At 40.1% G+C, this 15161-nt stretch overlaps 1 protein-coding gene across 1 annotated transcript; it reads right to left on the reverse strand.

Annotated features, from left to right (window-relative positions):
* Window positions 1-7151: 7151 nt before the first annotated feature.
* Window positions 7152-8527, reverse strand: LOC109174833 (uncharacterized mitochondrial protein AtMg00810-like). The gene is made up of 2 exons (XM_019324065.1): window positions 8510-8527; window positions 7152-7898 (listed from the first exon to the last, which is right to left on the reverse strand). The coding sequence occupies exons 1-2, from the start codon at window positions 8525-8527 to the stop codon at window positions 7152-7154; spliced, it is 765 nt and encodes a 254-aa protein (XP_019179610.1).
* Between the last annotated feature and the right edge of the window lie 6634 nt (window positions 8528-15161).

Consider the following 15161-nt stretch of genomic DNA (forward strand, 5'->3'; position numbering starts at 1 on the left):
GTGATGATTTTATGTGCGATCTTGATGATCTTGATGTTAAAAAGAAGTTCTTGATATTTATGTGTTGATTCTTGATGAAATCTTGATGTTTCTTGATGATAGAGATAAAATATGATTTGATGAATTGGATGGGATTAGAGCCCTAGGTTGGATTGGGAATTTGTATTGAGATGATCTTGATTTATGTTTGGGTGGGAATTTGCATGTTCGGGTGTTGTTCGTGTCTAGAAGTCACGTTAGGATGTGTTCAATATTATTCTTGCTTTCGATCTATTAATTGCCTATGTGGTGTCGTTATTTGCATTTAAAAGTGTCTAAGCATGGTTTCGGGTTCCACAAAGGATCCCAAGACATTTATTGAGTTAAGGAGTCAGTGGGGGGTAGGGGTACCTGCCACCTACCCGCTGCCCGAGATTTACCGCCAGGCAGCGGGCAGCCGGCGGGCAGACGTTTGCCGGCCACCACCCGCTGCCTGGAAGTCCATCACCGGCGGGCAGTAGGCGGGTGACCCTCCCCCCCCCCCCCCCCACCCACCGGCTACCCGCTCGTCCGTTACCCACCCCGGGTCCTCGGCTTCCCCGTTTGATGTTCCCCATTCCCCGTGGGGTCCCAACGGACCCCGTTTGTCGTGCTTGAGTCTAGTTTGATATTTCGGGTGCCATTCTTAGGATAAAAGAGTCTTAGGATTTGCATGCTAGTTGAATCGGTAACTCGTGGGCCTAGGTGGAAAATGCATGAACCCCTTAGGACTACTCTTAGTATGTGAATGATCACACGTAAGTTTATTTATACGTCTCCCCCTTCCTAATGTGATATTACATGCTACAATGTGTTATGTGATGCATGATTCCCCAATTTGGTTGTGATCAAATTGGCTATACGAGCAGTTGGATGGGTTGAGAACCATACCAACTGTTAACCAGGCCGGTTGCGATCGATCAGGTATATAAATATTATATAGGGCTGCGATCCACCGTTTGGTTGCGATCAAACGTTTTGCATGAGCTGCGGTTCATAATCTGGTTGCGATCAGAAATACACTTTTGGGCTATAGCCCACGGGCCTCGTGTGCAGATGGTCCACCGACTGGACGCGCCAGCGGTGTGTAGGGCCACTAGCCTGAGGAAGGCCATAGCCCACCGAATGAGTGATCAGGCGGTGTGTAGGGCTATGGTCGGCTACGATCCACCGAGTGAAGGGCCAGCGATGTGTAGGGTCGTAGTCTCCGAGGATCTTCGCCCACCGACTGAGTCCCTCAGCGGTGTGTAGGGCTTGATTCACTATGATCCACCGACTGTGCTCGTCAAGGTGTGTAGGGTCGTAGTCCCCATAAGAGGATCACAGTCCACCGACTGAGCGCGTCAGCAGTGTGTAGGGCTGTGATCCGCCGTCGAGCTTTTAGCGGTCTGTACGGTTGGTTGCGATCAACCCCTTCATGCTGCGGTATGAGGTAGGGTGCTGTGGGGCCATGTTAGTGCTATACGCACTAACCCTCATTTTCGGGCCGTGAGATTGGTCCCGTGGCGCCACCAAGGTGTGCTTGTGTGATTTGAATGATGATGATTTGAATGATGACTTGAATGACGAATGAATGATGATTGAATGATGATGATGGTGATTTGAAAGTAAACTGAGACCTTAGATACATGCTTTTTATGATGATTATCTCTATATAACTGTTTATCATGATTGAATGTGTTTATCCCTACTTGTTGAGTCTATCCTGGATTTTAAAGCTAGAGTCCCCTAAGTATATCTCTTCCTGCTTCAAAATGGTTTTCGTGTATATATATATATATATATATATATATATATATATATATATATATATATATATATATATATATATATTGTAACGCGTTGGAGTGGGTTACCAGCATCATTCGCTGAACAGATTTATTTGGCTTTTAGGCACAGATGAGTAGACACCGGAGCGGGCTAGAGATCCAGAGTGTAGATTAGTTAGTTTCTCTTTCGGCCTGCGTGCCATGATTATGTATTGACATTGCTTCGAGGTTGTTTAGATAGTTTAGCCTGTGCATCTGAGCTTTCCAGCTCAGATGTGGCATAGCACCCCGCACTCTTATGTTAATTTTGGGATTTAATGAGAATTCACCTTTATTATATAAACTTTAAAAGTTTCAAAATTTCGGGGTGTTACACAATTGCTCATGCCATAATTAAAAAATGAGTCTCTAAAATGTAAAGATTATCGCAACACAATAAGTTCTCAAACGTATATGAAATTTACCACAAGTGACATAAAATCAGATAGGGCAAGCATACACATTGAACAAAAATGAGTTGAACATTTGACAATCTTAGGGAGATTAAACGTCAAAAGAAGTATAGATGTTGAAATATTATCAAATATTAATAATTTGTTTGCTTCAGGTAAACCAACATGATGTGACTCACTTTTGGCGGTTAAGCACATAGTATTTTTGCATAGTAGCATAGCATTAAAAACAGAAGTTGCAGTTCATTCACAAGTCATGAGTCGTTAATCACGCAACGATATATTCAGAATCTTTCCGACCTTATTAAAAAAAATAGTCCATTGACCAAAACACATTGTCAAGTGGGGAAGATTTAAAACTCAAAGTTTATATTCCCACAAAAATTAAGTTTTTGATGTCTTTTAAAAACAATGACATTCAAAATACTTGGTATAAGTTCGTCATGCATGTACTGCTACTAGAGTACAAGATGACTAGTTTAGAAAACAATGAGACTCGCACTATGTGCAAAGTGCTTATAAAGATTCACTTGCGTAACGATATTATATTGTACTAGTCACATTCAGAGACGAAATAAACATCCTAAATTTTTAAATTTGGTCAAAGGAAGATCATAACAATTTATTGACCAAAGCAATCCTTCAGGTATTAATATAATATGGAATATGTGACATAGTAAAATGGACATTCACTATTAAGGTTTGGTCTAAGGAGTGAAATAGTAAAATCAGAGCTCTTAATTTACTTTATGGGTAAATATATATTCAAAATTGAGAGCTTTAATTTTGAAATCATAGGCATTAACAAAGATCACCACATTTAGGACATAGCATTTAAATTGTTATATTATCACATGCAAGCTAAGGTTTAACAACGACAGGTGCACCTTAACAAAACTATTTCAATGTTTTATGGTACACAACCCTACTCTGATATGCTCTTAACAATATTCTCTAGAATGTAACTCTGGGTTGTAATGATCATATATAAGAGTAAGATAAGTCTCAACATATATGGCCTATAGCAGATAATTGTTACCATTGAGAGTAAACTCAACAAATTCTCTTTTATGGTGGTTACCATGGTCACAAATTTGAGCAAATAAATGCTCTCAAATTTAAGGCAATGGATGAGTATTATACTACATGCATGCTGATTATATTGTCTGTCATTAATAATAATCCATTGACATATATATAATTATTATAGGCAATAACGTGAAGCACATAGCTAATCAACTATGCATAGATATGGAACTCTAATATCACAGGTTAGATATAAATATAATCTAACGTAAAGTTAATGACGTTCAAAACATGTAAACATGTAAAATTGACATTTTCATAATTAAGTGTGCGGATTGGGAAAAAATAGATCATCTATTTAAGTACCTAGCCGTACGCCCCAACATTTCTGTCTATACAAGTGCCAATTTTTTTACTTGCAGACCTTTTACTCTTTTCACAAGCTTAAGGGGAGTTCTCACATTAATTCGGAAGCTTCTGGCCTCCAATTCTTATTCCATGTGCAAATTTCTTTCTTGCTCTCATTTTACCATTAACTTTGCACTCATGCGACATATTAACTTTGTACGTAGGTGTAATAGGCAAAAGGAATATGAAGTTATGCAATATTCAGAATCATGCCCCATAATTTATGCAAACAAATTTAGCCCACAGTAGCCATAAATTTAACTAGGCAATTCATAAGAAATACCGTTCACCAATTTGCTCATCTTTTCGCCGTGTATTCAATGATGTTATCGTCGCTAGCCGCCGGCGGTCGATGGGCTGTGAGATCGCTTTCTTCCAGCGCGGAGAGATCGATGGGGCAGACGTGGAGCAGGATTACGGCGTCGCCGGGTCGGAGGTAGTTCAAGACTGCGCACTTCACGGCATAGACTCTCTCGTCGCTGAGATCGACGGCGATGGCGATCTTCCGTTGCGCCCCGACCGGAAACTCGATCCACTTTCAGATTCAGCCGCTGAAGAGGAAATCTCCTCCGACGCCGGCTTCTTCGAAGAAGAAGATAGCGCTTCTAGACAACCAATCAAAGTGAAGGTGACACCACATCGATCGTCGCTGTCAATTGTTTTTGCCGAGGGATCTCAGAATCGATATCGCAAAATCCAGACCGCAGGGCTCTCAGTTGACAAAGATGGATGGAGAACCATCGTGCTGCTGATAACTGTTAAACAAAAATAAGGAAGAAGGAATAGATAGAGTGGAGAGGGAAGGTCAAGATATTCTCATTCATCAATCAGAATACTTAGACAAAGATACCACCAAATACATATAAAAGGTAGTAACATAATCTGTTATAACTGCTATCATATATATAATAATGTTCACAATAATAATATTTATAACAAATCTAAATCTTAATTATAATAATAAGATAATGTATTAATAGTAATTCTTAAACATATAGGACTACTATTATATTATTATCTCCCAATTTTAACTCAAATAGGGTTGAAGTATTATTATTACCCTACTCCTAATAGAAATATGATAATAAATACGTGAATAAATAAGTGAATTCCTACATGAGCTTTCTCATTACTAGCTATTTGCTAGAAACAACGGCTTAACCCAACCCAACAAATATAATTGGAGATAGAATGACGACAACAATATCATATTTGACCAGCATCCGCTCACAACATCCAACTGTGGGAATACTGTACATTCAGAACAGTACTAGAGTTGTGGTGCCAGGTTCTGTGCCTTATACTTTGAGTGATTGTGACTATGAATTTCACTTCAATCCACTGTTGGATTTGAGTTCTCCGACGAATGCTTCATCGTTCATGTCGGGCATAGTGGCGGTCGTGGAGTATCGAGCCGGCCCTGAAATCGCTGATCAGATAGCAACATTTGCTTTCCGAGAAGTTAGTAAGAGTGGTTGGGATTCTGGGCTGTCCCTGTAGGTCATCATGGAAACTAACCATGTAGCGTTGGGGGGACGACAGAGGTCCGAGGAAGCCGAGAGCTGATTCCGAGACTTTAGGAGGTATGTCGGAGCGGGAAATTTCAATGTTGAGGGCAGATCGAACAACTTACTAGGGATGCTGTATTTGCTTGGAAGGGTTTATGGAAGGGGTGGTGATCACTCCATTGGCTCCATGTTCACAGATAGTGGGGTGTTTGGTAAATACGGAGTAGCTGTTAGTTGATTGGGTTAATGAGTTTGACTAGTTGATAGCGATTATAGAAATATGTTAGGTAATTAGTTGTTAGCTGTTGATCACATACTAAATGACTTTCTCAAAGCTAATAAAAACTGTTTTTTTTTTTTTTTTTTTTTAAATTTAGTGGTTTGGAGCCATAAAATGTTACCAAAAAAAAAAAAAAAAAACTAATTAATCAAACACTCATATTGATTGTTTAACTAAGTCAAACAATTAATAGTAGTCAAATAAATCAAAATTAGTTGATAGTTCAGACTAACTATTTTATCAAATATGACCAATATCATATTTCCCTATGAGTTCACCGAAATTTCATAGGAGAGCTCAAGAGTACGTAAAAAAGTAAAATTATATATGCATACACTCACCTCTGTTCTCTGTTTCCTTTCATGAATACATAACAGAAAGCGAGAGTTGTGTATGTCAAAATTGCAAAATATTTCTTAAGAGATGATGAGTATGATAATTTGTTAAAAACTTGTGAATCTAGCTTATTCATGCATGTTATTTGATATTATTATCTTCTTCTTTTTTCTTATGTAATTTATATTTTAAGTATGTTATTTGATGGTTTAAAAAAAAAGTATGTATTTGATCATCAAGCCAAACAATTTAGATAAATTATATGACTTATGTATTTTTTCATGCGCAATATGCGGATGAGATAATGTCCAAAATGATAATTTAAATATATACTACTTTTGATTTGAATTTCTTTAAGTCTTTTTAATTCTTTTCGGTAGCATTGTCATTATCTTCTTCTTGTACTTGTTTCTTATTTATTTATTTATTGGTAATGTGTCATGTGCAATTGATGAGTTTCTGGTGATAGTATAGATGACAACATCATGCAATGAGATGTTCTTAGAGAATACCTTTTATATCTTTCACTCTCCTTTTATATCTTTCACTCCACTACTAAAAATATCCTCAAAAACTTGACTTAATTCACTAATGGAGATGTTCTTGGAGAATACCAAAATACGCTAACAGAAATGAGCCCTACGTCTCCTGCGTCTCCGCGAATGCCGTGGAGTCTCCAAACATTTCAGTGCCAATGAAGATTTTTTTTTTTTTTTTTTTTTTGTGTTACGAAAAATGAGAATGGCTGCAAAGAGACCGAAATTACACAAGAGCGAAATTACACAAACATTTAAGTGACTGCTTTCTCTTACTAGCGGTAGGTTTCAACAGACAGTCTCTCACTCACCACCGGGCAAATTATTGTATGGACTACGGTCCACACAATGTTATGTGGATCATAACAAAAATTACATATTCAATATACTAAATGTACATTATTTTTGTATTGTATATACATTATATAATATAATGTATACTCAGTACAAAATAATGTACATCCCCTGAATACAATGTACACTATTTTTGTAGTAAATGTACATTATTTTTGTACTGAATATACATTATTTTACAATATACAAAATATAGTTCATACAACTTGTGTAGATCATGATCCACACAATAATGATTGCCACCACCAGCATGCCTTTCATCTTTGAACCAGAGATGAGAAAGGAATTTCAAAATTCAATTACTGAAGATAGAAGTTACAATAATAATAGGAATAGATAACGTAGTCTACTCCTATCTAATAGCCTAGTCTAAGTCAAATAGACTAGCACCACATAAAATAATAAACCTATTACAATAGATATAACAATAAAATATGTAACATTATTAACACACCCCCTCAAGCTCAAGGTGGGTGCGAGACAACATTGAGCTTGCCTCGGAGAGCAGTGAAGCGAGGTCCCGGTAGCGGTTTGGTGAGGATATCAGCCAGTTGATCTTTAGTGGACACAAAATTAACGATAAACTCCCCGGAGGCAACTTTGTCACGTACAAAGTGGTAGTCGATCTCAACATGCTTCGTCCTTGCGTGGAAGACGGGGTTTGTGCAGAGGTATGTGGCTCCTAGATTGTCACACCATAGAGTGGATGGTTGACCAGAGTGTAGGCCAAGCTCACGAAGAAGAGACACTACCCAAGTAACCTCAGCAACAACATCAGCTAAGGCTTTGTATTCAGCCTCAGTAGACGAACGGGCCACAGTGCGCTGCTTCCGTGATAGCCAAGAGATGAGGTTGTCACCCAAGAAAACAGCATATCCACTAGTGCTCTTCCTATCTACCGGACAGCCGGCCCAGTCGGAGTCTGAGAAGGCATGAATAGTCGAGGATGCAGAAGACGAGATACGAAGCCCATAATCCAAAGTCCCTTTGACATACCGAAGAACCCGCTTAACAAGCAAACAATGTTCATCTGTCGGAGAGTGCATGAACTGGCAGAGGCGATTGACAGCGTAAGATAGGTCAGGGCGAGTGATGGTGAGATACTGTAAAGCCCCAACGATGCGCCGATACTGAGTCGGGTTCTCATGTGGTTGAGAAGAAGGACTAACGGCTTGAGAAAACAGCAGCTGGGTTTGTAAGAGGCTTACAATCTGTCATCCCGGCACGGTTGAGAATGTCACCCATGTACCGTCTTTGTGATAGAAGTAGTCCCCCGTCCACTTGCAGTGTTTCTATACCAAGAAAAAAAACTTGGTGTTCCGAGATCCCGAATCTTGAATGCTATAGAGAGACGCTTGAGCATGACGAATAAATGCTCTCAAATTTAAGGCAATGGATGAGTATTATACTACATGCATGCTGATTATATTGTCTGTCATTAATAATAATCCATTGACATATATATAATTATTATAGGCAATAACGTGAAGCACATAGCTAATCAACTATGCATAGATATGGAACTCTAATATCACAGGTTAGATATAAATATAATCTAACGTAAAGTTAATGACGTTCAAAACATGTAAACATGTAAAATTGACATTTTCATAATTAAGTGTGCGGATTGGGAAAAAATAGATCATCTATTTAAGTACCTAGCCGTACGCCCCAACATTTCTGTCTATACAAGTGCCAATTTTTTTACTTGCAGACCTTTTACTCTTTTCACAAGCTTAAGGGGAGTTCTCACATTAATTCGGAAGCTTCTGGCCTCCAATTCTTATTCCATGTGCAAATTTCTTTCTTGCTCTCATTTTACCATTAACTTTGCACTCATGCGACATATTAACTTTGTACGTAGGTGTAATAGGCAAAAGGAATATGAAGTTATGCAATATTCAGAATCATGCCCCATAATTTATGCAAACAAATTTAGCCCACAGTAGCCATAAATTTAACTAGGCAATTCATAAGAAATACCGTTCACCAATTTGCTCATCTTTTCGCCGTGTATTCAATGATGTTATCGTCGCTAGCCGCCGGCGGTCGATGGGCTGTGAGATCGCTTTCTTCCAGCGCGGAGAGATCGATGGGGCAGACGTGGAGCAGGATTACGGCGTCGCCGGGTCGGAGGTAGTTCAAGACTGCGCACTTCACGGCATAGACTCTCTCGTCGCTGAGATCGACGGCGATGGCGATCTTCCGTTGCGCCCCGACCGGAAACTCGATCCACTTTCAGATTCAGCCGCTGAAGAGGAAATCTCCTCCGACGCCGGCTTCTTCGAAGAAGAAGATAGCGCTTCTAGACAACCAATCAAAGTGAAGGTGACACCACATCGATCGTCGCTGTCAATTGTTTTTGCCGAGGGATCTCAGAATCGATATCGCAAAATCCAGACCGCAGGGCTCTCAGTTGACAAAGATGGATGGAGAACCATCGTGCTGCTGATAACTGTTAAACAAAAATAAGGAAGAAGGAATAGATAGAGTGGAGAGGGAAGGTCAAGATATTCTCATTCATCAATCAGAATACTTAGACAAAGATACCACCAAATACATATAAAAGGTAGTAACATAATCTGTTATAACTGCTATCATATATATAATAATGTTCACAATAATAATATTTATAACAAATCTAAATCTTAATTATAATAATAAGATAATGTATTAATAGTAATTCTTAAACATATAGGACTACTATTATATTATTATCTCCCAATTTTAACTCAAATAGGGTTGAAGTATTATTATTACCCTACTCCTAATAGAAATATGATAATAAATACGTGAATAAATAAGTGAATTCCTACATGAGCTTTCTCATTACTAGCTATTTGCTAGAAACAACGGCTTAACCCAACCCAACAAATATAATTGGAGATAGAATGACGACAACAATATCATATTTGACCAGCATCCGCTCACAACATCCAACTGTGGGAATACTGTACATTCAGAACAGTACTAGAGTTGTGGTGCCAGGTTCTGTGCCTTATACTTTGAGTGATTGTGACTATGAATTTCACTTCAATCCACTGTTGGATTTGAGTTCTCCGACGAATGCTTCATCGTTCATGTCGGGCATAGTGGCGGTCGTGGAGTATCGAGCCGGCCCTGAAATCGCTGATCAGATAGCAACATTTGCTTTCCGAGAAGTTAGTAAGAGTGGTTGGGATTCTGGGCTGTCCCTGTAGGTCATCATGGAAACTAACCATGTAGCGTTGGGGGGACGACAGAGGTCCGAGGAAGCGAGAGCTGATTCCGAGACTTTAGGAGGTATGTCGGAGCGGGAAATTTCAATGTTGAGGGCAGATCGAACAACTTACTAGGGATGCTGTATTTGCTTGGAAGGGTTTATGGAAGGGGTGGTGATCACTCCATTGGCTCCATGTTCACAGATAGTGGGGTGTTTGGTAAATACGGAGTAGCTGTTAGTTGATTGGGTTAATGAGTTTGACTAGTTGATAGCGATTATAGAAATATGTTAGGTAATTAGTTGTTAGCTGTTGATCACATACTAAATGACTTTCTCAAAGCTAATAAAAAAACTGTTTTTTTTTTTTTTTTTTTTAAATTTAGTGGTTTGGAGCCATAAAATGTTACCAAAAAAAAAAAAAAAAAAAACTAATTAATCAAACACTCATATTGATTGTTTAACTAAGTCAAACAATTAATAGTAGTCAAATAAATCAAAATTAGTTGATAGTTCAGACTAACTATTTTATCAAATATGACCAATATCATATTTCCCTATGAGTTCACCGAAATTTCATAGGAGAGCTCAAGAGTACGTAAAAAAGTAAAATTATATATGCATACACTCACCTCTGTTCTCTGTTTCCTTTCATGAATACATAACAGAAAGCGAGAGTTGTGTATGTCAAAATCTTGCTGCAAATATTTCTTAAGAGATGATGAGTATGATAATTTGTTAAAAACTTGTGAATCTAGCTTATTCATGCATGTTATTTGATATTATTATCTTCTTCTTTTTTTCTTATGTAATTTATATTTTAAGTATGTTATTTGATGGTTTAAAAAAAAAGTATGTTATTTGATCATCAAGCCAAACAATTTAGATAAATTATATGACTTATGTATTTTTTCATGCGCAATATGCGGATGAGATAATGTCCAAAATGATAATTTAAATATATACTACTTTTGATTTGAATTTCTTTAAGTCTTTTTAATTCTTTTTCGGTAGCATTGTCATTATCTTCTTCTTGTACTTGTTTCTTATTTATTTATTTATTGGTAATGTGTCATGTGCAATTGATGAGTTTCTGGTGATAGTATAGATGACAACATCATGCAATGAGATGTTCTTAGAGAATACCTTTTATATCTTTCACTCTCCTTTTATATCTTTCACTCCACTACTAAAAATATCCTCAAAAACTTGACTTAATTCACTAATGGAGATGTTCTTGGAGAATACCAAAATACGCTAACAGAAATGAGCCCTACGTCTCCTGCGGTCTCCGCGAATGCCGTGGAGTCTCCAAACATTTCAGTGCCAATGAAGATTTTTTTTTTTTTTTTTTTTTTGTGTTACGAAAAATGAGAATGGCTGCAAAGAGACCGAAATTACACAAAGAGCGAAATTACACAAACATTTAAGTGACTGCTTTCTCTCTTACTAGCGGTAGGTTTCAACAGACAGTCTCTCACTCACCACCGGGCAAATTATTGTATGGACTACGGTCCACACAATGTTATGTGGATCATAACAAAAATTACATATTCAATATACTAAATGTACATTATTTTTGTATTGTATATACATTATATAATATAATGTATACTCAGTACAAAATAATGTACATCCCCTGAATACAATGTACACTATTTTTGTAGTAAATGTACATTATTTTTGTACTGAATATACATTATTTTACAATATACAAAATATAGTTCATACAACTTGTGTAGATCATGATCCACACAATAATGATTGCCACCACCAGCATGCCTTTCATCTTTGAACCAGAGATGAGAAAGGAATTTCAAAATTCAATTACTGAAGATAGAAGTTACAATAATAATAGGAATAGATAACGTAGTCTACTCCTATCTAATAGCCTAGTCTAAGTCAAATAGACTAGCACCACATAAAATAATAAACCTATTACAATAGATATAACAATAAAATATGTAACATTATTAACACACCCCCTCAAGCTCAAGGTGGGTGCGAGACAACATTGAGCTTGCCTCGGAGAGCAGTGAAGCGAGGTCCCGGTAGCGGTTTGGTGAGGATATCAGCCAGTTGATCTTTAGTGGACACAAAATTAACGATAAACTCCCCGGAGGCAACTTTGTCACGTACAAAGTGGTAGTCGATCTCAACATGCTTCGTCCTTGCGTGGAAGACGGGGTTTGTGCAGAGGTATGTGGCTCCTAGATTGTCACACCATAGAGTGGATGGTTGACCAGAGTGTAGGCCAAGCTCACGAAGAAGAGACACTACCCAAGTAACCTCAGCAACAACATCAGCTAAGGCTTTGTATTCAGCCTCAGTAGACGAACGGGCCACAGTGCGCTGCTTCCGTGATAGCCAAGAGATGAGGTTGTCACCCAAGAAAACAGCATATCCACTAGTGCTCTTCCTATCTACCGGACAGCCGGCCCAGTCGGAGTCTGAGAAGGCATGAATAGTCGAGGATGCAGAAGACGAGATACGAAGCCCATAATCCAAAGTCCCTTTGACATACCGAAGAACCCGCTTAACAAGCAAACAATGTTCATCTGTCGGAGAGTGCATGAACTGGCAGAGGCGATTGACAGCGTAAGATAGGTCAGGGCGAGTGATGGTGAGATACTGTAAAGCCCCAACGATGCGCCGATACTGAGTCGGGTTCTCATGTGGTTGAGAAGAAGGACTAACGGCTTGAGAAACAGCAGCTGGGTTTGTAAGAGGCTTACAATCTGTCATCCCGGCACGGTTGAGAATGTCACCCATGTACCGTCTTTGTGATAGAAGTAGTCCCCCGTCCACTTGCAGTGTTTCTATACCAAGAAAAAAAACTTGGTGTTCCGAGATCCCGAATCTTGAATGCTATAGAGAGACGCTTGAGCATGACGTCAAGAAGCGATGAATCATTGCCCATCATAATAATATCATCGACGTAGACGAGGAAGAAGACCCGTGATTCTCCGGATGTGTAGTGGAATAGAGAGACGTCGGTTTTGGAGGGTGAAAAACCTGCAGAAACCAAGAAATCATGTAGTCTCTTGAACCAAGCCCGTGGAGCTTGTTTGAGACCATACAGAGAGCGCTGGAGATGACATACATAGTCCGGATGTATGGGGTCCTCATACCCTGGTGGCTGTTTCATGTATACTGTTTCAGCGATGAGATGGCCGTTTAAAAAGGCATTGTGTACGTCTAACTGCCGCAGGGTCCAATCTTTGGACACAGCCAGGGAAAAGAGTAGTCGGACCGTGGTCGGCTTGACTACCGGGCTGAAGGTATCAAAGAAATCTTCCCCAGCTACCTGATTGAAGCCTTTCGCCACAAGCCGTGCTTTGGTGCGATAGACCCACTTGCACCTGATCACATTCATGTCTGGTTGTGGTGGTACAAGCCTCCAAGTACTGTTGTGTAATAACGCATTGAACTCTTGGTCCATAGCGTCACGCCACTGTGCGTGGCCCACAGCTTGTGAGTAACATGTAGGGTCAGTATTAACCGTCAATGCCTGGAACTGCTCATTTGTGCCCTGAGTCATGTGACGTAGGCGCATGACATGGCCACGATCTTGTGGTACAGTCTTGCGAGGACCACGTTTTCTGACCTGTGTAGTTTGCGTGGGACCTTCAATGGCCAATGGTGCAGGTTCTTGGACTTGCGGAGTAGGCCCGGGCGGGGGCGGAACATGTACAAGAGGCAGGGCCGGATGAGTCACAACTGACCCGGATGCCCAAGGGATGGACTGAACCACCTGCTGTGTTGTGTCCTGTATTGTTGAGTCTGAAAAAGGAAAAACGGACTCGTCAAATCGGACATGGCGACAAATATAAATTTTTCCACTTGTTAGGTCCAAACATCTATAACCCCTGTAGGACGGAGGGTAACCTAGGAACACACACGGGGTGGAGCGATACTCTATCTTGTGCCTGTTGTAAGGGCGTAGATATGGGTAACACTTACACCCGAAGACACGAAGAAAATTATAGGGTGGTGGTGTTTTATATAGGTGGTAATATGGACTTTCAAACTGTAGTGCTGACGAGGGTAGGTAATTTATGAGGGTTGTTGCAGTTTCGAAGGCATAATCCCAATATTCAGGGGGTACTGAGCCTTCAGCAAGGAGGGCGAGCCCGGTTTCAACTATGTGTCTGTTCCGGCGCTCAACCCTCCCGTTTTGTTCATGGGTGTAGGCGCAGGATTGTCTGTGGTTAATTCCCAAAGTTTGGAATATTTTATGCAGTTTTTGATATTCACCCCCTAGGTCGGATTGGATAGATTTGATAGAACGCTCAAATTGGCATTCTACCGCGACCCGAAACAATTCAAAAGTTTTATAAATATCTGATTTTACCCGTAAGGGATAAAACCAGCAGAAACGAGTACAATCATCAACGAACAAAAGAAAATATCGAAAACCACAACTAGAAAGGACCGGGGCCGGGCCCCAGATGTCCGTATACAACAAGTCCAGTACATTATCAGTAGATTTTAACACCCTATCTAACGGAAAACGAGAGGCTTTCCCGAGATGACAAGCGGTGCACGAACTCATTGACTTGGATTTATTCTGAACGACCGAACAGAAAGGCAACACTTTATGAAGAACTTGATTGTGAGGATGGCCCAATCGACGATGCCACATCACAGGAGTGGTACGGGAAGTAAGGAACGCAAACGGAGACTGCGGTAGTGAGAGCTTATACAAACCACCGGTGGTAGGCCCTTTAAGCAGAATTGCCCGAGTTATCGAATCCTTCACAACGAAACAATTTTTATGAAATTCAAAGAATACATTATTTTCGTTAGTAAATCTTTGAACTGATAACAACGGGACGGATAAATTTGGCACATGTAAAACATTGGACATTTGTAACAATTTAGACTTGGAAGGAATAGACGAGGACCCAACACGTGAAATATTTAAACCCGTACCATTACCGACTCGGAGCACGTCCCCACCATTGTAGTCCACGGATTGTGACATCATGGAGGCATCCGGCGTCGCATGTGCCGAAGCCCCCGTGTCCGGGAACCAACCGCCGGTCGACGCCACCTCATCACCGGAGACCGCAACATTCGCCGAGTGGGCATTCGTGGGAGGCTGCGTGGTATACCTTTTGTAACAATAGACTGCTGAGTGTCCATTTGCTCGACAAATTTGACACCGAAGCTGCCCGCCGCCGCGACCTCCACGGCCTCGTCCGCCCCGGTTGCCACGACCACGGCCTTGATTTGAGGAGCCGTGTCGACCACCAGACGAGCCATCAGAAGG

Source organism: Ipomoea nil, unplaced genomic scaffold (assembly GCF_001879475.1).
Source record: "Ipomoea nil cultivar Tokyo-kokei standard unplaced genomic scaffold, Asagao_1.1 scaffold0666, whole genome shotgun sequence".
NCBI classification, from domain to species: domain Eukaryota; kingdom Viridiplantae; phylum Streptophyta; class Magnoliopsida; order Solanales; family Convolvulaceae; genus Ipomoea; species Ipomoea nil.